This window comes from Tauraco erythrolophus, chromosome 8 (genome assembly GCF_009769465.1).
Source record: "Tauraco erythrolophus isolate bTauEry1 chromosome 8, bTauEry1.pri, whole genome shotgun sequence".
NCBI classification, from domain to species: Eukaryota; Metazoa; Chordata; class Aves; order Musophagiformes; family Musophagidae; genus Tauraco; species Tauraco erythrolophus.
The window spans coordinates 14,433,000-14,460,985 of NC_141472.1; the positions used below are offsets into that span (position 1 = coordinate 14,433,000).

The window sequence follows — 27,986 nt, forward strand, 5'->3', positions numbered from 1 at the left end:
TCTTAAGAATGACGTGAATCCCCAGTGTATTCCATACAAGACTGGCAGGAGAGGAAGTGAAGGTGTGCTGACTCATACGGATGGTTTCGTAACATGCCGCGACAAGCATCTGATAATAATCAAGCCCAAGCGTTGCTTGGAGCCTCTTTTCCTGCGGGCAGGAAAAACTCTGCCTCTATTTTCAGTGCAAGTAACCCTCAGTGTGAAATAAGTAAGGACGTGTAAGGGCAAGGACTGGCACTTTTTGCCTGTGTGCCACCAGCACGCAGCTTTTCCATCATCCGGCAGGGCCCGGACCCATGCACGGAAGCAGGTCAGCCGCAGCAGCGCACACAAAGACGCTCTTTGCCAAGACAGGAACCAGGAGGTGGCACAAATAGACGGATGGCTTTAGACGCCTCCGGCCTCTGCCTTCCCCCAAGCAGAAATGCCGGGATCCTGGGGACGCTGCAGCAGCACGGGGAAACAAGCAGCCTTTAAAAATCTGTTTTAAACGCGGGTAATTTGGCGCTTCCCTCTTGGAGAAGCAAACCTTTTAAATGCACACAACCGCACTTAAGCGGCAACAAATTCTCCACGAAAGAGAACGGTATCCGTATGCAGATTTGCAGACAAGGCCTTGGGAACGAGCCCAAGGACCGGGAGCAGAGCAGGCGAAAGGAGACCCGCCGCGGTGCGCCGGGAGCACGGGCGGCACACCGGCACTGCGCGCAGGCGGGATGCGGCCCCAGCGCAGCTCGCGGTCACCGCGCTCCAACCCGCTGCAGGATTCCCTCGGGAAACGAAAAACTGCCCGTACCGGCACCCGAGACCTCCAGCACGGACCCGTTTCTGCTCACAGCTACCGCCCCCGCGGGGCCTGAGCGGTGCCGGGCAGGGGCCCGCCGCTCCCGAGGAAGCGGAAGGTGGCAACCGGCTCCCGCGGGTGCCGTACCCGGCGGCCGGGCTAGCGCACAGCACATATGGGCTACCGCAGCCGCCACCCCCCCGCACCGGGCGGCCACCTGAGCGCTCTCAGAGAGGTTTTTACGCCAAGAGGCTCGACCCCTTACGAACACGGCGCTGCTCACGCCGAGCAGCCGGCCGCCGCGGGGGCGGGCGGCGCCGCCCTCACCGGGACAGCTGCAAAGGGGCGGGGCCGCTGCCGCGTCCCTCACCGCGGCGCCCCGCCCCCGCCCGCTGCGCGCGGCCACGCGGTCCCGCCGCCCGCCACGTGGCTCCCGAGAGCGCGCGGGAAGAGCAGCCCGCCCCCCCCACTTCCCCCTGCGCTGTGTTCGCTTCCGCCGCCGCCGCTTGTCCTTCCGGTGCGCGCGTGCTTGACCGGGGTCCCGTCCGCTGGCGCACGTGGCCGTGTCCTCCCGGGCTCCGCCGCCGTCGCCATGTTGGTGCTGTTCGAGACCGCTGCTGGCTACGCTATCTTCAAGGTGAGGCGTGGAGGGCGTGCGGTGTGTCTCGCCGGGTCGCGGCCCGCTCCCCCGTCCCCGCCCGGGTGGGTCTCAGCGTGGGGGGGGCGGCGGCTGCCGTCCTGTGGGGAAGCAGAAGCGGGGGCTGAGGGGGAGCGCTCCGGGGGGAAACACGGACAGGGAGTGAGTGCCCCCGTGTCGGGCGGCTCCCCTGGAGGTTGCTCCGTGTGGCGGCAGTGCGCGGTGCCCCTGGCCTGGGCAGGAGCCGGGGTGGGTCGGCGCGGAGCGGCCTCGGGCCAGAGGCGCTGGGAAGGGGCTGTGGCTGGAGTCTGAAGGCGCCCGGGGGGAGGAAGGGCGCTCCCTCGGTGGTCCTGCCAAGCGTCACCCGCGGTGCTCCCTTCCTGCCTTCCGTAAGGGGGGATTTGGCAGGCGGGCGTGCACCCGTGGTCGTGCCCCTTTCGGAGTCTCTGGAGGCATCCAGGTTTGGGCACGTTGACCGCTTTCTCTTCCTAGCTGTGCCCTTGTGGCTGGCGTTCCGGCAAAACCTTGGCGGATGCAAGAAGGGGCGTGTGGGAGAGGGGCAGCGTGTTCCCAGGTGGGAGTGCAGCGTACCTTGGCCCAAGCGCGTTCCCAAAAGTCGGGCTTGGCGGCTGCCTGAGCGCACGGGCAGGGCGAGCGTGGCTGCAGGTCCGGCGTGTGGGCTGGCTCGGCGTGCTCAGCGGGCAGGACAGCGTGGGCCGGGGGCAGTGGGCCGCTTCACGGGGCTCCGCCAGCCTCCGCGTGGCGCGGCTCGAAGGCTGCAGCTCGTGGTTTGGGCAAGTCTAAACTAGAGCTGGACAGAGCCGTGCTCTGCTCTGACTTGTTCTCCTGCTCGAGTGCTGATGCCCGTACAGTTCCACCGGCTCGTTCATAGAGTTTGATCGTGACACTTGTTATCCCCAGCTTAGTCTTCTTTCTCTGGGTTTAGCTTACGTGAGCACAGGGGCAGGTGCAAAGAGAGCAAGGCATTAGCTTCTTTTGCCCTATCCTGCTGCAGAACTACACCCTTGCTGGTCCACAGAGGGCTGTGTTTGCCTCATCTGCCTTGAAACCTTTCCTCCTCATTGGGGTGCAGCCGTGCAGTTGGGGCAAGGAGGCTTCCAAGATGTAAGCCTCAGGGAGAAAACAGAAATACTTGTAAAAGCAGATAGCTTCTCTTCTGTGCTTCCTCAACACTTATACCTGGGGCACTGACACGCATACAGCAGTCTCTCTGAAGGCTTTGGTCATTGAATGTTTACTCTGGCTAGTATCCTGCACAAAAAAAAACCCCAAACAGTTACCTCTTGAGTAGGCTCAAACCTCTTGTGCAGTGAGCCAAGGCCTTTTAACCTTTCACAGGAGCCAGGAGGGGCTGAAAATAACACATATTTTAATTTCTGGAAGCAGATTAGGCGTAAAGAGAAATGAATAGGTCTCTGCAGAATGCTGCAGCACTCTCTGCTGCAGGTGTCCCTGCCGGGGGCGTGGGACCTGGCTGCCATGTGTGCGCAGAGCGGCTAGAGGGCACCAGGCCACCAGCAGCCGCGCTGGAAGGCGGGCTGGTCAGCCCTGCTCCGAGGGACAGGTGGTGGGCAGCCGGTGGTGTTGGGGCTGGATTGGGAGAGAGGTGAAAGCCGTCTGCTGGAGCTGAGCAAAGTAGTGTTTTATTAAAATAGGTGGTTTGAGACGAGCTTTGGTTTTCCGTGCTGATTCTGTTCGCTGCTACCAAGGCCAGATACATCAAGCCCTAGCTACAGTGGCATCTTGCAGGGCAGGACTCTCAATCACATCGCTTTCCTTTCGTAGACGCTGTAGCTGTTCACCCGCAAACTTGTGTCATTGTTACACTTGTATGTTCATTCTGTATCAAAATATTCTCTGCGAAGTTTAGCTCTTTTTTCATTTTTAAAGCTGTTCTAGAGATTGTGCTGCCGATTTTTTTTTTTTTTGAAGAGTTGTTTTTGTTTGTTTGTTTTTTTAGTTGAGAGTCGAACAGAATTTGTGCTTCTGGGTTTTGAAAGACAGTCATGGTCACCCACTTCCCTTTTGAGCAGTGCCCACAGATGTCCGTTCCAGCATAACGTGCTCTGCCTTTATACCTCGGTCATCAGGAGTTGTTGTGCTCTGCAAGCTAGAAGGCTCGTAGGTATTCTCTTGTCAGTGTCGCTGCCATCAGAGGAGTAAACGGTCTAAATAGTAAGGACGCATGGGGCGTAGCCCTGTTGCAGATATTGGAAAACTTTTTCCAATGAGCCTTAGTATCTTGCAGGACACAAAATGTCTATAGGCATGTAATTTCTATTACAACGTTGATTTAGCAACTTCTATTTCTTTGTTTTTCTCTATGCGCCCTTGTCTGTTAATAGAGGCTGAAAATTCTGTAGGCCTTGGGGTAGGAAAGAACCAGCAGGCTGAGGAAAAGAGCAGCTGCTCTGAGGTTTTTCTGCGCCTCAAAGTCCTGTGGGAAATGAGTTACTATGTTTATTTCCTCAGATGCTAACCGAGTTTAAGAAAGGCTTCCTTTGACCGGGGTTTAAAAATCTGCAAGGGAGCAAAATCCCTTAATCCTAGGAATGATTTCTATACTGCATCGAGTTAAATTGCAGTTGTGTTGGATTTACGTTGTGGGGACAAAACTGTGGGATTTTTGAGTGAGGTGTAAAGATCATAATGTTGTAAAGATCTTGACCGTACTGTTCCCCTGAGCGCTTTTCTAGGAATTTGCAGTACACTCTGTGTTTTGTGAAATGTGCGTAGGCTCTAGGGGTGTAACTGTTAACCTCCTGCTGTTTAAAAACTGAGGGGGATTGCCTTTGTACAGAGATGGGATTAAACCATTCCTGCCTCTTAGGTAATTGGCTCGGTCGATTAGCAAGGTGTGGTGAAAAGCCTTCTTTATAGAGATGTCCTCTTTCTTCCTTGGGCTAGTTCAAATTAATGAAAATAACTTGTGGGATCACTCCTTCCTGCTAGGCATCCCAGACGTGTTTGTATTTTCCCACAGTAGTGGCAGGTTTGGTTTTGGGTCATAGGGGTTGTAAATGAGTCCTGTAGAGGCGGTGGAGCAAGCCCAGTTTTGATAAACAAGGAGAGTGTTTTGCTTTAACATGCAGGTTCAGAAGGACTCAGTCATTATTGAGCAACCTCTCTAATTCAGTTGAAAGTATAAAAACACTGTAAATATAGTTACATATTAGTAGGATAAGGCTGTTGAGAGAGAACGATGAAACTGGAGATCACCAAAATTGGGTTTATTGACTCAATCAGTATTGACTTCCAGTGCTTGGATACATTGTAAACGTGCTTCAGATCTTCTCTGCTGAATGCAGGATTGGAGGGGGTTCAGAAGTGCTTTAAATATAGTTGTGTGGTTTGTTTGTGTTTTTTTTTTTCTTTTTTACAGGTTCTGAATGAGAAAAAGCTCCAAGAAGTTGACAGTTTATGGAAAGAATTTGAAACTCCTGAAAAAGCAAACAAAATGTAAGCAGCTTTATGTGGGGATAGCAGCCTAGCTTTTGGAAGGAAATGACTGCCTGTAGACTTACGCATATCTGATGTTCAGAAAGAAGTATTGATTTTTATTTTCTGCTATTGGAAAACCTAAAAGCTGTGGAGAACGATAATGTGAAGTTAGATACTCAGATAAACTTGAATTGGGATATCAAAGTGAAAGAAATAACTTTTTTTCCTTGCAGTGTAATTAAGCTGCAAAAGTCATTAGCATGTTCCACTGAAGCAAAGAATCAAGCAATATTTTAAGGAGATCTAAATGCTTTGACAAGAATGTCCAAGCTTGTAATGCTGGAACTAACTGAAATGGCAGGTTTTTGTGCTCACAGGAAACTTAAAAAGATAAAAATTAATCCAGCTGAAAGTAATAGCATGTGAATCACTGTGAATTGAGAGTTAGTGGTGTTGTCCGTGCTGTCAGTGAGTGTTAGCACCACTGTGTAACTGTACAGGGATGCCAGTGTCCCCTGACCAAGCTGGCCTAGAGCTGGGAATATGGTGGATTGCTTCCAAGTCTGTCTAGGGTGTTTTTATTGGAAGATTTCTAACCAGCTTTATTTATTCGTGTACCTCTGAACAAGCTGTGCGTTGTGATTTGGATTTATCATGCTCTGTAACAGTATTTAGAGGAGAGAACAGAAAACCCTACATCTGCCTGTTTGTAGTGGTGTTAATCTTATCTTGAAAACATCATCTTTGCCACTTGCTAGACAGGATGTAGCTCTTAATGGATACCTACTCTGATCAAAGTAGTTCCTCTCTCTCCTACCTTTCTGAAAAGGCCTTGGTATAAGCCTGCAGCTTCTGTTGGGCTATACAAATGCTTAACTTCAGGCATTCAGCTTTATCTGTGACCTTGCTTCCTTTGCAGATACTTGACTCACAAAGAGCAGTGGTTAATCAGAACTGGATTAGTCAAATGTCTGTCCCTGACAAGGAATTTACTGGGTTGAGATAGCTTCTTAACTGTAACTCTAGATATCAACACCCCAGACAGTGTGAGGGGGAAGAGAGAAATTGGGCCTAAGGCTCTGACACAGTGTGGTTAGACACTGTCCATGTGATTTTTGGCTCTGGTCAGCAGTTAGGGCATGGAATAGTTTTCTGTTGTTTGCTTTAAGCTAGGCTCAGAAATTGCGTTCTAACATCTAATTACAAGGGAGAACTTAAGGATTCATGGGCAATGAATCAGTTCAGTTTTAAAGTCTTTGAAGATGCATTTGGTTGAAACACATGTGTAATCCAGGCTGTGCAGCCTATGCGTTCCACAGAGGCGAAAGGTTCCCTTTTGGAGATGAATGGGAAGATGCTATCATCAGTCAGCCGTGACACCTAGTTAATCAGGGTGCATGTTGAAATTTAGATGGGTGATGTCTGTCTTTAAATACGAACTACAAAACAAAAAGGGGGCTGAGGTTTTCTGATTATTTTGGTCCTAGAAATATTAAATGAAAATTCCTTCTTTTTTTTTTTTAAATAAAGTTTGTGGGACCCAGCTGAGAAGTCACATCAGGCTCAAACTTAATCAGCAGATTCAGTGCTCTTCCTTCTTTTTGAGGATCTGGATATTTATCTCTGCTCTGTTGCAGTGTTAGTGAGAAGAGAGTAGGTATAATAGCAGAGGCAGAAAAAAGTAAAATGGTTCTAGCATTTGGTTTATGTATGTTTGTTTACATACTTGTATTTTTCTTCTGTAGAGTAAAGCTCAAACACTTTGAAAAATTTCAGGACACAACAGAAGCACTTGCTGGTAAGTGAGTTAATACCATTCTTATTTAAAAAAAAAAAAATCCCTGTCGTCACTCATTACTTACCTCTGTCCCTGCTCTGTTTGCTTGCTTAGTTTTTAAATTACAAATATTTCCAAGTTAACTGCTTTTGTTGTTTTTATGAGGTCATCTACCCAGTCTATAGTGCAGTAGAGATGTAATGAAGTCTAGTGTTTTCCTACTGTGCTTATTTCCAAGCGGTTCATTAATGAGCACTATGTAGAAAGTTTTATCTGATACGTGTAGCCTGTTGTCGATGATGGATTCTTGTTGAAACTGAATATAACTGATTTGAGTCAACATTTCGTCACTACCACTGAGACAACAGACAGGTATCAGAGTACATATGTTATTGCAACTGCCCTTGTTTCATGGACACATATTATGCATGTGATTTTTCTGTTTAAAAAATGCCTGTGTTCCATTTGAAAGAAATTCGGGAGTTTAAACAAAATAGCCTTACATTCAATAATTTTTACTAAATCAACACTTAAATGCTTGATTCTATGGACTAGTTTGAACAGAAATGATAAAAGTTGTAGTTAATCATTCGGAAATGGTGTGACTATTACTGCTGAATGTGCTGTATGATATCAGGTAGGTGAATATTCCCTATCATGCTTGCAACTGAAGATCTTCATGTTCTGATGTCATATGGATAGCTTATAAAGGAAGCTCAGGAAACAATATAAGAATGGACACTGCCATCATATGTGAGATGCCAGTGAATCAACTCAGATGGAAGCTGCCGTATATTCTCCCTGGCATGTTTTTTGGGTTGTGTTGCTTTTGTACAGACCTGGATTCAGATCATGTATAGTTAGGCTAATTAAAAAAAAAAAGGCAAAAAAAAAAAAATCCCACAACAAAACCCACAAAACCAAAACAAAACCCAGCCCAAAACTTTTACTGCTTTGCTTCAGGTGAAATGAGGGAGGTTATTCAGACTACCTAGGTCACATATATTTTGAAGGGAAAACTGTGTATGCGGCTGTTTTAAGTGGATTAGGAACTATTGGCCAGCTTGAAAGGTGGAAACTTACCACCATTGTAGAAAGGTTGAGAGGAAACTCAGCAAAGCACTTAGATTTTACCCTTACATTTCATTAAGGTTCTGGAAGTCAGAAGTCACTGGCGTCTGTGCTGTTTACTGTGATGAAGGTGTTGCATCAATCACAGAAGTTCAGTGGAGCACAGAACCGACCTACAAAGAGAGTTGTATAAGTGGTTGCTTAAAATATATTGTGCGCGATTGTAAAACTTTTATAGCTCTATTAATACTTGATAATGACAAACATCCTTTTAAAATTCTTCAGGCTACATGCTATATTAAAAGGGTCCGTGTCTGGCTACCCAGTCAGTGTGTTTGGCATCACTCTTTGTTGGGCTTTAGGTAGTACATTATCATCATCAGAGGATGTAAATAAGCCATTACTCAGTTTAGGGTATGATGGTTGCTGGCTAAGGGACCTGGAAAATGGTTGGTTAATTAAATGATACACAAAATGTTCCCATAAAACCTTGCCTTTGGAAATGTTAAGCATATATCTAAAGCATATGGCATACTGTTTGTAGAGATCCTTAAACAAAATTGACGGGAATAGAACTGAAACCACACAGAGACAGGAGAGGCAACTGGGAGAAGGTTTTTTGATTTAGGCCTCCAAAGGAGCAAGTATATAATTTTCTTCTATTTTGATCTTAGCTACTGCATGGTGAAGTAGTATTGCAGCTCAGACTAGAGCTACTGTGGGCAGTTAAAATAAAAATAGCAAGTCAGGACTACTATTTTTACAGGTTTTAGGAGGGGAAAGAAACTGCATCTTTGGTCTTTTCGTTTTATACAGCATCCACAGCTCTTGTAGAAGGCAAGCTTAGCAAGAATTTGAAGAAAATTCTCAAGAAGATCGTGGCGAAAGATGCCCACGAACAGTTGGCTGTAGCAGATGCTAAACTTGGAGGTGTCATAAAGGTGATAAACTGATTTTGCCATTCTTCCTTTTGTCTAATGCTACTGGAATCTTATGGTCAGGTTTCAGAGATTTTACAGTTAGCTGCAATGGAATATGCTGCCAACGCTGTGTTTGCAGTGTGGAAGAAATCTAATCCTTATGACCGAACGTGTACTGCGTGTGTACTGGGAAGGTGTCATCTTGAGTACACAAGTGAATGATGTGGTCAAAGTGCACTGAGGTGTTAAGATTTTCTTGATTTCTCTTAATCTGCTGAGTTCTAACCAATATTTAAAAAGTTGATTTCCCTAATGATCCCATCCAAAAAAGAGGTGAGAAGGAACCAAACAAAAAAACCGGCCAGGCAGATGCGCTTACTGCTTGATAACAGATGTAGCAATAATGAGGTGATAATTTATTGTCTCGTTGGGTGTACACATCATTCTACTTTCCTCAGCCTACAAGCAGTTGTGCACATCTTTAGACCTTGCCTGCCAGAGGAAGGAAGAAGTACAGTGGAGGTGGACTGCTTTTTCCAGTGTCTGCTAGATGTCAAATACCAGGTTTCCATCTCGTGTCTGATTGCTGCCTGTTCCAGTGATTTTTATTTTGACCACCTCCTTGTTCTGTCATAGGAGACTGGTATAGGCTGCAAAATGAGGAGAGTTTAGTGTTAAAGTGAGTAATACCAAGGACTCTGAACTGATTATTCAGTTTTGTTCCCTGAAAAAGACCCAAAGCCCCCAACCCTCTACCTCTGAGTTTCCTCTGTGGCCAAACTGTTTCTAGTAAACTGTAAGATCTTGAATCTTCAGTTTCAGTGTCTACATAGAAGACAGAGGATTAATTACAAATCTCCTCTTCAAACTGGAATTGTTATTGTGTGGGCAACTGGGAGTGTTGCTACCTTGAGCATCAAAGATGACTGAAACTGTTGTGTGGTCACAGGGTTGCAGTGGGAAAACTAGGTATAATGAGATAAGACTACTGAACGAAGGGCTTTAGAGGAACGTCATTGTCGTGGCTGACTTGGACCATTGATTTCCATCCTGCAGGACAAATTGAATTTGAGTTGTATACACAGCCCAATGGTTACAGAGCTGATGAGAGGAATTCGCTCACAGATTGAAGGGCTTATTACAGGCCTCCCTTCTCGAGAGATGGCAGCTATGTGTCTGGGTCTGGCACACAGGTGAGTTCCTAGAACAGCTCTATTTCCTCCCGTGTCCACCTCCCTCCTGTATCCTTGGCTGTGCTGTGTTGCTTCAAGTGTCTCTGAGTATGTGATGTGGTCTCATACTCACTCACAAGTAAAGACATGTTTGTATCTGAAATCTTGTTTTATAAAGGAAAAGCTTTCCAGTTTGCACCGACCCCTTAGGGAAAGGCTTTGTCTTCACTTGAAGCTGAAGTTGGCAGCTTTCCTTTGAATATTATGTACTTTAGGATTTGGTTTGAAAAGTCTCTGTAGCAGTCAAATGGGTCATTTGAAACTCCATTGCCACTGAGAGACAAGGTGAAGACCATGACTTGCTGATTTACGCCAGAATAAATACACGTAAAATGCATAACGAAAATATTAAAGGCAGAGTTGGCTTCCCCGCCTCGCTATCACTGCCTTTTAGGTTTAGTGGAGCAGTAGTTAAATACAAAGTTGTTAGATCAGCATGGGGTCAAGCGTTTGTTCAATGAGTAACTTTTAATCTGTACACTGTCATGAGCTTGTCCTGTAGCCATTTGCAAGTTAGAGAACTGCTTTGCTGTAGCTAATTCCTTAAAAATAGATGCATGTTTGCTGTTACAATGTATAGAAAATGGTCATTAATATTGAAAAAGGACTTTGAAGATGCAAGTCCTCATTGATATCAGGTGTCTTTTACTGTAGTGTACTGAGAAATTTTAAACATACATTAAAGCCAGATGGTAATGGGCATTCTCAGACAGTGAGAATCTGTTCCAGGAAGTTTCTTCATATTAATCTTGCTGATATTGCTGCTGGGTAGGTACTGCTTTGTGGATTGCCTTCAGCTGATGGAGGCAAAGCTGGAAGTGCTCTTGCCAAATGCTTTTTTTGTGGGGAACTATGCAGAAAGAAATCAACAGCCAATTTCCTGCCACAACACTCTTGTTCAGTCTGCTGCATGTGGTACCGGTAGTCTTAACTTTCCCTTTCACTCTGTTTGTGGGGTATGTGCGTGTTCAGCTGTTGTGAAACTGGTGTCAGTGTGGCTTCTGGACGCAGCTGAGAGCAGTCAGTGGCATAAAACTGAGTTGGTATGAATGAATGTATGGACAACTATATTCATGTGAAATAGGAGTAGGTGGGACATGTTCTGCAGTGGGATGTCGGGATGCTGATGAAATTGTATTTCTGTCTCCTTAGCCTTTCCCGATACAAGTTGAAATTCAGCCCAGACAAAGTAGACACCATGATTATCCAGGCAATTTGTAAGTATATTTAGAGCTTAAATTATTGATAAATTTGACTTGGAATAGCTGACTTTACATTGGTTACAGAAAAGTATTGCCATCGATTTCCGCCTAGCACTTTTCAGTAAATTGGGTATTGGTATTCAGCTAGGCCTTAAGATGTGCCTTCTTAGTAGGATTTTCCATAAGCAGGAACACTTTTAGGGTGATACAGTAAACTGGTGTTCACTTTTCCTTAGCATGGAGATCAGCTGAAATATAGTGTTAGTTCAGTCCTCTGAGGACTTCACTTCCCAACATGCCTCCCTTCTGAGTAGTGTTAGAATGAGCCCCACAGGATAGGATTTTCTGAGCCTTTGTTTTGGAGGTGTCTTGCATAGAGGGCGATGTAGAAATAGACTCCTATTTAGGCAAGTAAAACCCACTGCAGTGTGTAATGCTGCTTTGTATGATCCCATCTCTGTGCTTTCTTAATGGGAAACAGACTGAAATTGTAAACAGGGCTAGGAAAGCCGTTCCTCATTTTTCCTTGAAGACAATCACACCATAAGCAGCATGCTTGCTGTGAAAGCAGTGGTGAGGAATCCTGTTTGGAATATTAGTTCCCAGACTGTTGTCAATGATGAAACATAGTTAAGCTGAAATTAATGATTTAATTCAGTTCCTTCGTCATTACCACTGAGACAACAGATAGGAATGTTGGTATTGCGTTAGAGGGAAATATTTTAGCTGCAGGGCTCTGTAGCAATATATGCTGTGGGTGTTATACTTTTATGTTGTAAATCCAGTTATTGGTCCTATCTGGTAAATGGTGAGCCTGTTGGAGTTGTGTTGGGTATATTTATATTATAAAGGCACCTAAAGGACTTCTAATTTAAGAAGTTTCTCACCATTGAAACGTTTTTGCTTAAGGTTTATTGGGTGTGTAAGTTTTATATCAACCTTGTTTGTAGCACTTTGGCTGACTGAGAGGAATCATAACTGAATGCTGCTCCCCTTCCAGCGGAATGTGCTTTACAGCTGTTAAAGGAGTCTGTCCAAGACAGTCCCAGTGATGAAACTTTCAGGCCACTCTCATGGGGATTCTAATATTTCTAAAATATTGTTCCTGGGATTATGCAGTTCTCTGGTAAAGACTTCTGATGTACCACAGTTTGTTTCATTCCAGTCTTTATGGGGTAAAATACTTCAGTTTGTGTCCCTTTATGCTATTTAAATTTGATTTGAGTATTTTCCATTTTTAGATTACCTTTTTAGAAAAAAGTCCATTCTTCTTTCTCTTAGCACTTCTTGATGACTTGGACAAAGAACTGAATAACTACATCATGCGCTGTAGGGAATGGTATGGTTGGCACTTCCCTGAACTGGGCAAAATCATCACAGATAACCTAACGTATTGTAAATGTGTGCGGAAAGTTGGTGAGTAATAAGGAGGCATGAGCCTGGAGAACGTTGTGTGTTAGTTTGCAATGCATTAATGGCTCTAATTTGTAGACCAGCACTCGCTCATCCAGCTAGTCGTGACCCTGTATATAATTCTGCCTTCAGCAGCAGTGTAAGCAGGGCCAGTAGAAAAGTAATGTACACTCGCATCTGTGTGTTGATGCAATTTACCATATTGAAGCTTAGGAGAAAGCTGATACCCTATCATCATGCAGCTCTTCATGGACCATGAGCATATCTTCTTAGAATCAAAGTCAGCAGACCGGTTTGGAAATTAGGTGTCAAAAACTGATGTAAAGAGAACTGCTGCCTGTTTGCGGGTGTTCTTGGAGACTGCAACTGCTGTAATTATTCATAAGAGCAGAAAGAATGACCACTGCAATATTTTAGACACTTGCTTCACCTCTTAGGCATGTGCTTTGTATTAATGATTTTATATATTACTTTTTTTAATAATGAAGTTTGCAGTCCAGAGAGAGACTTGTAGTTTTAAGGGAAGTTTTTTCCCAATTGTAGGAAGAATTGCATAGGTTTGGTTAGTGGTAAATGACTGCTCACTTCCTGGAATTCTTCCTTTGTAGTCTTGTGACTGAAAATTTTGCAGCAAGCAGCTACAGAAAAGGTGAAGTATGCAGCGTTACAGAATAAGGGTTTTTTTCTAGTTTCAAATTTAATGTTTCCAACTATTCTCAGCTAGTATAAACAAAGTCAGAACATTGATGTATATTTTGGGAGTTTGGAATAGGATGACAGCAGACTTGACTGCTGTTGTTGTTTTGGCCTTTTATCTGTTTCTATGCTTTTTTTACTAGTTCATCTCGCCCCCAGCACGAACATGCTTTCATCTGTTCCCCACAGGAGACAGAAGCAATTTTGCTTCCTCTGATGTTTCTGACATCCTACCAGAGGAGATCGAAGAGGAAGTGAAGGCTGCCGCCGAGATTTCCATGGGGACAGAAGTATCAGAAGAAGATATAAACAACATAATCCATCTCTGTGATCAGGTACGTACACATGGATGAATAGCAGTAGGAAGTCCACTTCAGTTAGCCGTATTCAGAGCCTGTTCTATCAAGGAGAGGTTTTCCCAGGGCATTGCTAACACGCTTGTGATGGCAGTGATGATTCCTATATTATTGCTCTCCTGATGTACAGATGTGAGGGTGCACAGTCACTACCTCATCTGAGCCATCTCAGACTGTTGATGTCTGCACAAAGTCTTCCAAAAGTGGCAGTCTTACTTTTGATTGTAATTTTGGCGTCATTGTGCTTATAAGTCCTTGAGATAATGTTACCATATAGCCTCTTTTTAATCTGTCACTTTTGAAGCTAGATGATAAACCCTGGGTTAGAAGTGAAGCACAGAGGCCCCAGAAGGAAGCAGGATGGGGCTCCTAACTCATCTAGATTGTGTGAGCTCCCTCTGACTTGAGTGGTGCCAGTTTGATCCCTTTGTGACTTTACCAGGGAGTGGCACTGTTGGAAGTAGCGAGTTCCTGTTCTTGGTCTAGACTGGGCTGCTGTTTTGTGTGCATTCTAATTGTGTGCATTTGAATGGAACAAGTAAAGAGCATTTATCCCATTTCAAGAGAATGGTGGCAAAGATTTATGTGAAAACTGAATGTTCTAGGGGTTTGTCCTAAAGAAAATGTCCTTACTAAGTATTTTTGTTCTGCTTCGCTGTCTTTGGCATGTTGTCAGCTCCTTTATCAGGAGCTTTGCTGAGAAAATAGGTTGCATAAGGGAATGAGCAATACAGATCCAATACACTTTGTGGATGGAGCTCTGCTCTGGGAATATGCCCTATATAAGACTTTCTAGAACTCTGACTCACAGTTATCTGTGCATTTTGCATTTTGTTAGTCTCCTCCATTGGGATTCTCAACGCTTCCTCGTTTCAGTATGTTTAGCTCTTTATATTTGTTTGTCAGCTAATACCGATTCCTGTAACCAAACTCTGTCTGTGCCAGGTGATTGAAATCTCTGAGTATCGGACACAGCTATACGACTACCTGAAGAACAGAATGATGGCCATTGCTCCTAATCTCACTGTCATGGTGGGTGAACTGGTTGGAGCAAGGCTCATTGCTCATGCAGGTGGGTTACAGTGATCGGTGTAAAGAAAGCTTAGATGACTTCATCAGAGGCTTTCTCTGAGGAGCTGGTCAGCTGAAAGCATTATGCAAGGCCCTGATGAACATCTTGTGGTAAAAGGGGGGAACGTAGCTCCTGAGTAATCTGAGAATACCAGCATGAGCTTGGTAGTAGTCTGTGATGAAGAAGTTCTCAGTTGGCCTGAATTCTTTTTGTAATATGAGGGCAACTTAAGTCACTACCTCTTCTGAGACAGTTACTGAGCCTCCTGCTGATAGTCCAGTTGCTTCTGAGGTAAAATGCTGACAAACTGGCATTAGGCTTTTATAGTCAGACTGGCTCAAGGTAGCAACCTTATTTCAGTTATCTATGCTGCAGTTCTGTGATGACACGTTCTTGCTGACAGACTTTGTCAGGAGTAGGCATTACTCCAGTCAAATATGTTTTATTGAGTCAGCCTTCTTTCCTGTTGCTGAAATCAAACCAAGACACAGCCAGCTGAAGCATGAAAGACTGAAATGGCTTATCTGTCCTTCAGGAAATGAACATAAAGAAGCTTTTGTAGAAATAGATGGCTCTGAGCTTCCTACTTTTGAATAGTGTAGGAATCTAGCCTCCTGCTTCTCTAGCTGCTCCTCTGACAAATTACTGTTGCTGTGTCACCTCCTTCTAGGTTCTCTCTTGAATCTGGCAAAACATCCAGCTTCAACAGTTCAGTTACTTGGTGCTGAGAAGGCACTCTTCAGAGCACTGAAGACTAAACGGGACACACCTAAATTTGGCCTTATCTATCATGCTTCCCTAGTGGGACAAACCAATACCAAAAACAAAGGAAAGGTGAGTTGCAGAATTGTTTACCAGCTTGGCTCTTTTCAGAGAGCGATAGCTTGACCCTCACAGTGAGGCTCTTTCTGTGGCTTGCTTCACTGTATTGCTTCATGGTTATGTGGAAAATACTGCTGTCCTACAAATCTTTGGATGTCGTTCATTCCTGTTCGAAAAAGTGAATGGGATTGTCCACTTGACATATCTGAGTAATAACAGATGTGTTCCTGCTGAGTTATGATGTAATGCTGGCTTTCTCAAGGGGTATGTTACTACTTTCTTCTATGTGATAATAAACTGAGCTGTTACAGGCTTTAGTCTTGCATGAAAATTGGACTCTTGTGCTAAAGCTAGTAACTTTTGTGGCTTGCTTTTAAAGAGCTTAGGCTTTTATGATACAGGTGGATGAATAATGTGTTTGAGTTGCGGAGAAAGCTATCCAGCTGGAAATTATACCTCATACTAACCTGATCTAAAGATTAGGCTAGAGTGGGATATGTATAACTACCGCTGTCTCATGTGTTACCCTCTATTTATCAAGAAAACAAGGTGTTACATTAACAGTATTTCAGTGTTGAAACAATGATGTACTAATTGTTTTTTGGACTAAACACTGTTAATAAGTAGTTACTTTGTTCTTTTGTTTGTGGATATGATTCCCAGATCAGAGTGAATTATTGCCCTATGTTAAGTCTTAGCATTTAATATTCTTTTTGACTTCTTCAGATTTCTCGAATGCTAGCAGCTAAGACTGCCTTGACTATTCGTTATGATGCCCTTGGAGAGGATACCAGTGCTGAAATGGGAGCTGAGAACAGACTAAAAGTAGAGACGAGGCTAAGGCTTTTGGAAGAGAGAGGGGTAAGTCTAGCAGAGGGCTGCATGAAGCTGATATTCTTGTTTATGGTATGATTTTCTGATGCACTGCTTTGAGTCTTGTCTCTTCACTCACTTGTGTGCTCTAGTGTCCGTCTTACTACTTGGCTGGAGCAGTAGGGTTTGTAAGCTATCTGCATCCATTTGTTTGTATGTCAGTTTTTCTTGTTTACATACCTGTCTTTGTTCACATTATACTGAAAAATCTTGATTCTGAACAAGATGAATAAGATAATACCTTTATGTTCTACTACATCTCTGTATTAATTGCAAAGATATGCTTATTACTTGATAGCTTTTCTCTTCGCCTTAGAAGTAAGCGCATTTGGGTTTTTGTGCTGTCCCTGCCCCAGATTTTCCACCAGGGTTCCCAGAAATCTGAACACTGGTGATGCTTAGTCTTAAGGAACTTTCTCTGTAGCTAAAGAGAAATGTTATTCTGCAAATTCCTGCATTGCCCTCCCATCAGCTAACACATATCCTGCCTCTCTATTCCTACTGTTCCATCTGCTGCCACCAGCACAGCATGCTGTGAGGACATAGGGTTTGCTTTCCTCTGTTAGGTGCCTGCTGCATGTGATCTTGTAAATGATGGCTAGATACAGCCTTCCAAGCTAGAAGATCTAATACTAACGCTGTAGTACTGGCATTGCTAGAACAAAAAAGAAAAATCTAGAAAAACCTGCCTGCTCCTCCTTGAGTGTTTCGTGGGAGGTGATAACTTCCTGTTGAAGCAGAGGCAAGGAGACATGTTAATACCAAAACACAAACTGATCACCTGACAAGTACAGATTTAATTCAAATGCAGTTTGGGGCCTGTATTGTGGTTTTAAGGTTGGCTTTATGCCAGGCGTAGGGTGATACCTGCCCTGACATGCTGTTGTTTTTGAAAAAAAAAAAACAAAGTGTGCACAAATTTGAGCTGGTCTTGGGAATTTAGAGGGATGATGTTGTATGTCATGTGGCTGTGATATGTTTGATCCAGTACTAGATGCCCTTTAATTTAATTGGGCTCTCAAAGAGCAATATGAGAAAGGCACACACCTTTTCCACACCCAGAGTACTGACACCTCCTTGTCACTATTCTACTCACACAGATATGCAAGAGCCTGATCAATAGCATATGTCTGTTTTTCCATTTTTAATTCTTTTCAAGAGCTGTAGAACTTGTGTTATGAATTGTTTCCATAATGAGTAATTTGTTTTTAATTTCTAAATTTTTCTTGTAGATAAGAAGAATAAGTGGCACTGGAAAAGCCTTGGCCAGGACAGACAAGTATCAAAACAAGAGGTGAATAGTTTTTCATTGCAGCTTGGCTGAGTATAAGTAACTCTCCATGTTTCCATCTCTGAGAAGCTTCTTGGTTGTGGCCTGAGTTGACTCAAGATCCAGAAGACATTTTCTGTGCTCTTAAACACTGATGACAAGTCCCATTGCTAATGGGAATTTCCGTTTTCCCACATTTTACATTTGTGGTAGAGCCAGCGAACTGGAGAAACAGTCCTGATCTTCTAGTAGTAAATTACTGACATCACTGGATAACAAGTATGTTTCGATGCTATCAGCATCATCCCAAAAAGCTGAATAGTTGGGGAGTTAATATGTAGAAGCTTTCTTTAATGCACATCTGAGTAAATTAAATTCAAGAAAATCAGAGTTTGAATTAATTCTTTGACATGGAAGCTGACCTAGAGACCTACTTAGTAATCTTATTCTTAGAAAAAAAAAACACCAACACCGACTTATTTTGAGCAAAGCTTTATCTCATTGTTTAGGTCATGTATGTAATAACTAATACATATCTTAAGCACTTAGAGCAGTTTCTGGTGTCCAAAGTGACACTGTAAATTGCAACTGAGACAGCTGAAATATAAGGATTTGAACAGGTTATTATTTGTCTGAGGTGTGACATCTGGGTTTTTCAGCTCATTTGGCTTCAGGCTTCCTGCTTAGCCTGGCCTGCTTATTTTGCTGACCTTTGTTGTAGAGAGGGTAAGTGCTTGCAAAACCAGGGCTAGGTGCTAGTTCTGTGAGGAAAACATAGCACTGTGGCACCCATCTGCAGTCCCCAAATGTCTTTCTCAAACCTAACTGTAACTTTTGTTTCCATATGCTAGGTGTTTGAAAGCGTAGTGATGGCTGTGACTTCTGGAGCAGCTTTTGAAAAGACAGTGTCAGTAAATGGAGCATCGGGGCGTGTGAGAAGGCAGTAGCTTAGGGAGGAGGGTGTTGAATAGACAACATACATGCTGGATTTTGACCTCTTGAAATGAGGAGTCATGAATTCCTGCCAGAACATGTTTCTGCTGTAGGCATGCTTTGCAAACATGTCTAGGCTTGGGGGAGAGTCTGAAGATAGTTCCTGGCTGTTTGGTTTAGTCTGGCTGCCTAAAAAGGGAAACTAACTCCCTCCCTGTCAGATTGTCCTTGTAGTACAAAAACAGCAATACTGCTGCGTTACGGAGATTGTGCGGAGTGCTAAATTAGTGTTTTAAGGAGATTAGCAAGAATCTTAGTCTTGTATGGAAGTATGGATCCTAGATGAATTAACTACATCAAAGTAGTGTTTCAAAAGTTAATTGCAAGGTAGTTTTTAGAGATGAGGTTCAAGTGAAGCATTTCAGTATGCTTTCCAAAAAAGACAAGAGTGTGCATTACGTATCTTTGGCATATTTATTTGCTGATTTTTTTTTTTTTAAACTTTTTATTAGCAGCAGTATTTTTGACAATGACAATGAAACCAGTGAGCTTTTGCCTGGTTTTAACTAAAGCAGAGTCCACTATTTGCAAAAGGCTGCATAATCGATTTCTGTAAAGCAATATGCAATGGTAATACCCATAAGAATAATTTCTGATGCTTAAAGGATGAATTGATGGTACTGTCCACTAGCAGTACCGCATGCTTCCCAGTCTAGTCACTGGCCTCAGTTGCTTTTGTAACCTGTGCAAGGTAGCTACTTCAGATTCCTACTTTAGAGAAGCTTGGATGCTCAGTATGTGACTGGGGGGAATAGCTTAGGCTTACAGTTTTGAAACTCCTTTCTCCTTCAGCAGAAATTCTGTTCTCAGTGAATAGGAAAGAAACTGCTTCATCACTATTAGATGTTCCAATTGCCCCTGAAAAGATCCAGCTGAAGAGAGTGCTGTGTTTCAGGGTGGCAGTGTCTTTGCAGCCTGCAGAGGAGTTTGTGGCTGAACAAAGGAGCATGCAATGTTTGAGAAGAGGCAGTTTCAGGCACCCATAAAGCTGGTGATACCAGTGATACAGAGATGGGCTGTAGCATTGCCTTGTCTTGTGAGTTGTGCCCTGTGAACGTAATGGTGGAGAGGCAGTGCAGAAAAAGCAAAAGTAAAGCTACTTCTAATCCTGTATATATATTACCTTTAGGGTACGCTTATATGGACTTAGCAAATTGTGAGGAGTGATGTGCTTGTGACCATACAGCTATGCTAGAAAGGCTTTCAACAGCAGAGATCAATCTGGTGGGTAACTTAAGTGCTCTGTAGAGCCTTGAACAGATACAAACCAGAACCAAACTTTTACTTAATGCGTATCTTCTGTTCAGATCAGACTGTTGTACTTCATGGAGTATCTTCTGTAGTTATGATTACTGATGAACCATTCATGTATTGGAGAAAGGGCCTCACTACCTGTAGATGCTTTATTAACTGAGCAAGACTGATTTGTGAATATTCTCAGGAGGTTGTGTTGGAAAGTTTACATTCAACCTCAGGATCTTACCTCGAGGCTAGCTCTTCTTTTTGTTGCTTAAACTGATTTGTGTTCTTCATTACAGCGAAGTAAAGATATACGACCCATCTGGTGACTCTACACTTCCTGCTGTTTCAAAGAAACGCAAAATTCAGGAGGTGGAAGAACAAGACACACAGGTTCCTGTGAAAGCAAAGAAGTTCAAAGCAGAGATGAAAGGTTGGTTACTGCATCAGTGCTGCTGGCATGTCGCTGTGTGCATCGTGCAGTGGGCTTAACGTTTACAGCCAGCCACAATATCTGTTTTTTCTCCTTGGGTATGAGAGTGTATTTAAAAAAAAAAGTCATAATCTTTTATGGACTGACATTGGTCTGCAGTCAATTTACTTCAAATACCTGCTCTTAAACAGTTGTAAGCATATAAAACATTTAAAAATGAAACTACTCGCTTTCTGCTTGCAGAATTTCTTGCTCAGCAGGTTTGTATTTCATGGGCCTCAGTATCTTGAAGACAAAAAAGCTCTTCTCTGTAAAACCATAACTTGCCCGGTTTTCTTAAAAGAATACTGTTTTATTCTGTGTAGGGATGTTTTTTTGGCATGTTTGAACATAAACGTTGAGTGTCAGAATTTGAAGTGAAATGACATTTGGACATTTCAGTCTGAGTTTACATGATACATGACCAATTGTTATTCTCTGGAGAGCTAAAACTGAACTATGGCCACAGTTGTCCTTTCCTTCTCTGATAAGTTAATGTGTGAAGAAAGATTTTTGGACTGTGACTTCAAAATAATCTGGTTTTATATTATGATTCATTGCAAGAGACATTCTCTCCTTCAGTGTGCGCTTCAGCATCTCTAAATGGCTGGCATAATACTTACTGTGATAGTGGAGTATCTAGTGTGTAACTCGGGAGGGGGCAAAAAAAAAAAGGAAAATGAAGAAGACTAAGTCACTTCTGTGAGACTCTGAGCCAGATTTGGGCATGAGCTACTCCCGTGTTTTGTCCTCTGCCTGCAGCAGGTGAGAGCTATCAGAGCCTTCCCTTTCTGGCCTTCTCTGTGCTACTGTGTTCTAGAGTACCAGAGTGTAGTTATGCTAGTTCTGTACCTCTTCATGCTCAGCTGATGGTAAGGTGTGATCTTTCCAGATGCTGGTTGGTTCATGGTGTCTGTGTACATGGATGGAGCAACTTGTAGGAACGTAAACTTAGCTGAGAATTAAAGTAACACTGGAGGGAGAATCCTTTGTGCTGTAAAGCTGAGATCTGTGCCCCAACTTGTTCTCTTGTACTTATCATAATGAGACAAGGACACATGAGTACTTGAAGGCTTGAACTTTGCCTGTTTGCTTTTTGGAGAATGTGGGTGTTCTCACAGCTACTGCATTTGATAATCTTTTGAACTAGCTTCTCTTAACTATATTCTCAGAATTGTTCCCTTGGGCTTCCCTTGCATTATCAAAGCAAGTGTTGATATCTCGCAGATGAAATAGTAAATTAATTTCCAGCCTGGTCTCTTACAGTATGAAGAGGATATTTCTGTTCATAAATATATTATTCAATGGTTTATGCTTTTAGACATAAACCTGCTTGTGTTTGCTTCCTTTGCTTTATTGAGCATTGATACCTCCTGGTCTAGAGGTTGGGTGGAGCTTAGCAGGTATACTTGAGCTACCAAGAATTATTTGAGCAGTAGACGGTGTTCAGAACATCTGTGGACTGCTGAAGTCTGTGCTGTTTGCTTGGGTTTTTTTAAATGTCTGAAAACCTGAAGTACAGGATTGAGATGTTCCTTTTCTTTCTTAAAATATAGGGCTTCCTTTAGATGTGTGGTTCATAGCTCCTGCTTTTCCTAGTTCTTCATATCAACTGGGTCATTTTATTTGGGTACTTGGGCATTAGAACTAACTGCCAGTTGCTTCGGACTATGGAAGAAGTGTTTTCAGAGACCTTATTTATTTCATATCCCCTGTATGCAGAAGTAATCCCTTTTGCCTATCCTCTTGTACCCTTTAAAACAGCACTGCCCCTGTGTTTGCAAATTCTTGTATTTGACTACCCAGCAAAGTACATGGATTTGCCTGACACAGGCTAGACAGACCATGACCTTGCTCTTTTCTGGTATAGTTACTATGACTGCACAGTGTGGTAGAGGAGTGGTGGTCCAAGAAGTTTGAGTAGTTCAGTAAGTTCTGTAAGACAAGAGTGCAGAGGAGGTCCCAAAACTAAGATCCGTGTTGCATGTGCACTTCAATATTCATGAGCCTTTAATTTCTGCTGTTCTTGGCTCTATTCTTTTTGATCCAGTGCCCTGTTAGGCTTTTCCCCGGTCAGAGATTACACATCCAGACATAGTGTTGTGAAAGAAGTCTCTGCTCCCTCTTTCCCTATGCTCTCTGTGCAGTTGCATGATAAATGGGGATGGTGGAAAAGCAGTCCAGGAAAAATAGGAATTCTTCAGCCACATTAATTTTGACGATTGGTGACAGTCAACATGGCTTCACTAAGGGCAAATCCTGCCTGACTAATTTAGTGGCCTTCTATGATGAGGTTACAGCATTGATGGATAGAGGAAGAGCAACTAACATCATCTACCTGGCTTTATCGAAAACATTTGATACTGTCCCGCACAACATCCTTGTCTCTAAACTGGAAAGACATGGTTTTGATGGATGGACCACTCGGTGGATAAGAAATTGGCTGGATGGTCGCATTCAAAGAGTTGTGGTCAACGGTTCAATGTCCACGTGGAGGCCAGTGACGAGTGGTGTTCCTCAGGGGTCAGTACTGGGAATAGTGCTATTTAACATCTTTTTTGAAGACATGCACAGTGGGATCGAGTGCACCCTCAGCAAGTTTGCAGATGACACCAAGTTGTGTGGTGTTGTGGACAGGCTGGAGGGAAGGGATGCCATCCTGAGGGACCTGGAGAGGTGGGCCTGTGAGAACGTCATGAAGTTCAACAAGGCCAAGTGCAAGGTCCTGCACGTTGGTTGGGGCAATCCCAAGCACAAGTACAGTCTGAGCAGAGAATGGATTGAGAGCAGCCCTGAGGAGAAGGACTTGGGAGTGCTGGTGGATGAGAAGCTCAACATGAGCCAGCAATGTGCACTGGCAGCCCAGAAAGCAAATCGTATCCTGGGCTGCATCCAAAGAAGTGTGGCCAGCAGGTCAAGGGAAGTGATTCTGCCCCTCTACTCAGCTCTCGTGAGACCCCACCTGGAATATTGTGTTCAGCTCTGGAGTCCCCAACACAAGAAGGACATGGAGCTACTGGAGTGAGTCCAGAGGAGGGCCACGAAGATGATCAGAGGGCTGGAGCACCTCTCCTATGAAGACAGGCTGAGAGAGTTGGGGCTGTTCAGCCTGGAGAAGGGAAGGCTCCGGGGTGATCTTATGGCAGCCTTCCAGTACCTAAAGGGGGCCTACAGGAAAGCTGGAGAGGGACTTTTTACAAGGACCTGTAGTGATAGGACAAGGGGCAATGGCTTTAAACTGAAAGAGGGGAGATTTCGATTAGATCTAAGGAAGAAATTTTTCACTCAGAGGATGGTGCGGCAGTGGAACAGGTTACCCAGAGAAGTTGTGGACGCCCCATCCCTGGAAGTGTTCAAGGCCAGGTTGGATGAGTCTTTGGGCAACCTGGTGTAGTGGAGGATTTCTCTCCTCATGGCAGGGGGGTTGGAACTAGATGATCTTTGAGGTCCCTTCCAACCCTAACCATTCTATGATTCTATGATTTTGGCCCAGTTTGTATTACAAGAAGAAGGTAAGGGACAAGAATAAGCTGGGAAGCTGCCACTGAAAAGTGATTTGTCAAACTATTGCTTTAATATTTGTTGTAAAGGGGAAGAATATTTTGAATTGTGCTAGCCTGAAATGTAAATGCTACTGTAAGATGAGATGTGTGGCATTTTCTCTCTCCCTGTTTGGCGTGCGTGTATGGCAGTACTTTGAATAGGAACTGGCAGGGCGCTGGGGGTGAGGTAGGACTTCAAACCACTTTCAGCTTTTACACCTGAGAAGCCAAGCAGAAGGATAGTGCTTGAGATAAGTTATAATCCACTTAACACATTATAACAGACGACTCCTTTTAATGGTGGGGGAAGGGAAATAGGACAGGTATTTTTGTGACTACAGTCTTTGAAGTTGAATCTGGCTAGACAGAAAGTATACCACCAACAGGGCTAGCCAGTGCCCCAAATGGAGCATTCAGCTTGCATTTAAGCATCAGGGTATAGTAGCAGCTAGTCGCTTTGAAAGGTTTCTCTTGAAAAGAGAAATACCATCTCAAGTCAGTGGAGTGAACCCTGCGAGACACACTGCCTTAAACGACAGCAACGTCATGACGTGGCATCTTTATTGATAGGCAGTGTGACTTGGTTCTGTACATAGGGTGCATCATGTGAGGGAGGGTGGGTATGTTAGGCTGGTGCGTAAAAGCGTAGAGAAAACTGGTAGAAAATGGGTGAATGGAACTACTGCTGGTGATATCCAGCACTGCACAGGGCCATCAATCAAACTGCTCTTCCAGTGCTGCTTTCTGTGCCTGGGTGCCTGATAGTAAGAGCTGTTGGCTTTCTTGTCAGTTGCTGCGTATTGCAAAGAAACCCTGCTGGGCCTGAGCCACTTAGAAGTGTTACACCAAGGGAAAAGACCAGCACCCCTGGAGCCTTTATCCTCTTTCTGCTTAGGTACAAATATGTGAAGTCTTGTGATGAGCTTTTCTAGAAGGCAGCAACTGAAATCTTCAGGAAGGTGTCTGCTGCTAGCTGTGAGAAATGGCAGTGCCTGTGAGCGCACAGTGCATCATCTGTGGCTGTGAATTGTGACAGGTTCCACTGCCTGGTGTGTCAGACTTTGACATGTAGTGTAATAACAAGAAGCTATTTTTCCAAGGTTACCACCCAACATTATGCTTGAAAGTGCATAGCTTACCAATCCAGATGAGTGAAAATGTGTCGCATAAAAAATTATGATGCATATGCTCCTGTTGTACCGTATGGCTTTAATGTAGTTTATGCTTATTTTTCAGCTACTTTTTATTTCCCTGTGTCGTACATAGGGAGATGAGGATACTTATTTTTACACGTATTTTGAATGCCTTATGCTGCACACTGTTCACTGCGAATGATGTGTATGGCAGAATCTACTTACAATTACATTTACCAGTTCCTTTATCTGGAATTCTTGGTTGTTTTGCTTCTGGCATTTTTTGCTGTCAGAAAACTGCATGTGTTAGCTGACTGTATTTTCCTGTAGACATGTTTAGAAATTTTTTACCCTGAAGCAGGTTTTTTTATCTGAAGCTTATGTTTGAGGCAAAGATTGAAGTGTATTTTTGACTCTCAATCTTTCTGCTGCCTTGAGGAACTAAACTTTTGACAAAGTACAGTCGAGATATTAGGAGGTTGTGTGTTTTTGGGTTTTTTATAATTGCACTCATTTTGTTACTGTTCTTTTTGTAAGTGATAAATGGGTGTGCTTCAAAATGAAACTGATTCATTTTTTTTAGGGGAGTACAGAGAGAAAATTACTTCAAGTCACACCTCCAGTGGCAACTGTACATGCCACAAAACATCACTGGTTTCAGCATCTCAGTTTTGTAGCCACTGAAGGACAGTGGTTGCTACATCATGAACTTACTCATGAGTACTATGCACTGAGAAACTTGATACCTAGTGCTGACTCAGTTGTGCAAATAAATTTAACTTGGGTATTCTCCAGTGACGGCCTGGATACAGCATAGGCTGTCAGCTTGGTAAATGATTTCTGCTTAGTTTCTTTACCTGAAGATTCCTAAGACTGTGGTATGTATTACAGAAAATGAGTGGTAAATCACAGTGCCTTTACCACTGTGATTAGATAGGCTAGCTGTTGATGAGTAGTTCTGAAAAATAAATGTAAGAGGGTATTAGTAAATCTTTCCTTGGGTTAACATTCCTCTCAGCTTATATAAATAATTCGATTCCTGTCTTTCAGGACAGGAAAGTTTCTGCTGTTGCATTAAATGCTTTATGTTAGCTTAGCATTTAGAGATCTTTGTGTTTGCCAGTCTAAATGGTTAAGAAAACTGGTCTGCTTCTTAGAAATTTCTAACATCAATATAGGGCAATCAGTTGCAAACAAGCTTCTGCTGGCTGAAGCATTTCTAATGTGGATTTTAGAGTCTTTCCACTGCTTTTGCTGGTGATAATATTAGCCAAACTGTGGACAGTCTGTTTTCAGCATGTGATTTGGCAGACAAATGAAAACATGCAAGCTTGTTTTAACTTCGGGAGCAGCATATAAGAGTGGTGTTTGTACCAGGAGATGTCAATAGTGCTATCTGAGCATTGCCACTTGTGTCCTGGGTAGTCGTGTGTTTTGGTTATAAGAGGGAGTAGTCACGTAGGTAAGGGCAAAGTGGAGAGAAAGTAAGTGTAGAGAGATGAAAAGAAGGGGCAGTGCGGTATTCAGTATTTTGCATTCTTACTATCATCATTGCATCCTCTATAGAAAGCTTTTCTTTTTGCCTTTTACACTCCTAATAACTGATAACCTGCCTTTGATTTTTCTTCTTTTCTGTGGTATGGAAGACACAACTGTAGAAGATGATGAACCTGTCAAAAAGAAGAAAAAGAAAAAGAATAAGGAAAAGCAAGCTGAAGAAGAGGTAGTGAGTGAGGAACCCCTCACCAGCCCTACAGTTGAGGTGAGGCAAAATTGTGCAGCTACCTGATCCTTTATGGGAATGGATTCTCTCCAAAACATATGGAGTGAGGGAGCAGAAGTATTCTTACCTGTATAACCCACGGTACACAAGGACAGTTTTACAATAGTAACTTTATTTCATTATATCCAACACTGCAATGTTCAAGAAGGTTTGCGTTACAAAATAAGGTCTGGGAAATATGTAATGCAGTACATATTTAATGTACATTAATGTATTTAATTACATACTGTAATGTAATATTACAGTCGTAATGCCTCCATGTACCGAGAGTGTTTCCTCTCCTTTCCTCTGCCCACTCCCAACTTTAGTCTTCTCCATTTCTGCATCGTTTCTAGTGGGGAGGGTGTCTCTTGGTGCCAATCCACAAGCATCTGTCTAGTGTTTAGGACTTGCAGGGAGCAGAGGCTGTACTTGCTGAATTGATGAAGCATCATTTGATGTCTTCTAGCAACAATACAGTGGATGGGACCAAACCAAACTAGTTGCTCGGTTTTGACATCCTGTTCTTAACATGGGGTTTAAGTTTCTCCCCTTTGTTTAGCGCAGCTGTGCTGCCTGACCACAGCGCTGAGCCGCCAGCAGTGTGGCAGACAGCGTAGCTTCCCTTGCCCACTGGCCCCGCTCCGCTGTAAATATTGACAGCGTTTAGCAATAGAGGAAGCGAACATCTCTTGGGTTGTGCTTTGCTGAGTATGGCAGCTGCTGTGATGCTTTGAGTGTGAGCTCTGTTGCCTAGCTACATGTGTTGCTTTCCTTCTCCATTATACTTTGTTCATAGCAACGTACGTTTGTTTGCAGAATACGGAGAAAAAGAAGAAGAAAAAGAAGAAAACAAAAGCTGAGGATGAAGACTGATGAGTAGCAGGGGGGAACACTGGCCCTTGGACAGCTGCTTCAGAGTAGCATCTCTTGACATAATTTCTTTAGGCTCTTGCTGAAAACTAACTTCCCTGTGTTGCAAAAGGGCAAGGATATGGATTTGATAGCTATCTTCTGCCCTGGAACCGTATACCCCAGTGTCTCTGCTACTTAGGAGGATTGCTGGTTTTCTTGCAGTATCTTTTGTTGAAAAGCTCACAATAGATCCTCTTTTTATATCCAGTTTCCACTGATAAGGAATAAAAAGATTTTTATGGAGATTTTATGCCTCTGTCTCTTAAATTGTTTGCTTGTTATCTAGTCATTGTCAGGACTATTCCTAGGATTTATTGTTTTAGATGAACGATCGGCAAGA

At 43.4% G+C, this 27,986-nt stretch overlaps 1 protein-coding gene and 4 non-coding genes across 8 annotated transcripts; all 5 read left to right on the forward strand.

Moving 5' to 3' along the window:
• The first annotated feature begins 1,336 nt into the window (after positions 1-1,336).
• NOP58 (NOP58 ribonucleoprotein) lies at positions 1,337-27,896 on the forward strand. 4 transcript variants are annotated; one of them, XM_086615422.1, is made up of 16 exons: positions 1,337-1,424; positions 4,828-4,904; positions 6,632-6,684; positions 8,551-8,675; positions 9,711-9,847; positions 11,039-11,103; positions 12,370-12,504; positions 13,387-13,532; positions 14,499-14,625; positions 15,296-15,459; positions 16,174-16,308; positions 17,553-17,614; positions 20,122-20,255; positions 23,801-23,806; positions 26,616-26,731; positions 27,551-27,896. In XM_086615422.1, the coding sequence occupies exons 1-16, from the start codon at positions 1,380-1,382 to the stop codon at positions 27,605-27,607; spliced, it is 1,584 nt and encodes a 527-aa protein (XP_086471548.1). In that variant the 5' UTR covers positions 1,337-1,379; the 3' UTR covers positions 27,608-27,896. The 4 variants fall into 4 exon arrangements, with proteins under 4 accessions (XP_086471548.1, XP_086471549.1, XP_086471547.1 ...); XM_086615423.1 differs by having other exon boundaries at positions 23,804-23,806; XM_086615421.1 differs by lacking the exon at positions 23,801-23,806.
• On the forward strand, positions 6,947-7,035 carry LOC147528350 (small nucleolar RNA SNORD70). Its single transcript, XR_015222314.1, has one exon. It is a non-coding gene; the product is annotated as a small nucleolar RNA SNORD70 (small nucleolar RNA).
• Positions 11,692-11,779, forward strand: LOC147528351 (small nucleolar RNA SNORD70). The gene has a single exon (XR_015222315.1). It is a non-coding gene; the product is annotated as a small nucleolar RNA SNORD70 (small nucleolar RNA).
• On the forward strand, positions 13,639-13,722 carry LOC147528352 (small nucleolar RNA SNORD11B). The gene has a single exon (XR_015222317.1). It is a non-coding gene; the product is annotated as a small nucleolar RNA SNORD11B (small nucleolar RNA).
• On the forward strand, positions 14,798-14,878 carry LOC147528353 (small nucleolar RNA SNORD11). The gene has a single exon (XR_015222313.1). It is a non-coding gene; the product is annotated as a small nucleolar RNA SNORD11 (small nucleolar RNA).
• Positions 27,897-27,986: the final 90 nt, after the last annotated feature.

Bases quoted from the DNA above. Each gene is read 5' to 3' on its own strand.
- NOP58 (XM_086615422.1), top strand. From the start codon at position 1,380: ATGTTGGTGCTGTTCGAGACCGCTGCTGGCTACGCTATCTTCAAG. The intron at 12,505-13,386 runs GTGAGTAATAAG...TGTTCCCCACAG, and splicing joins TAAATGTGTGCGGAAAGTTG to GAGACAGAAGCAATTTTGCT. The intron at 14,626-15,295 runs GTGGGTTACAGT...ACCTCCTTCTAG, and splicing joins AAGGCTCATTGCTCATGCAG to GTTCTCTCTTGAATCTGGCA.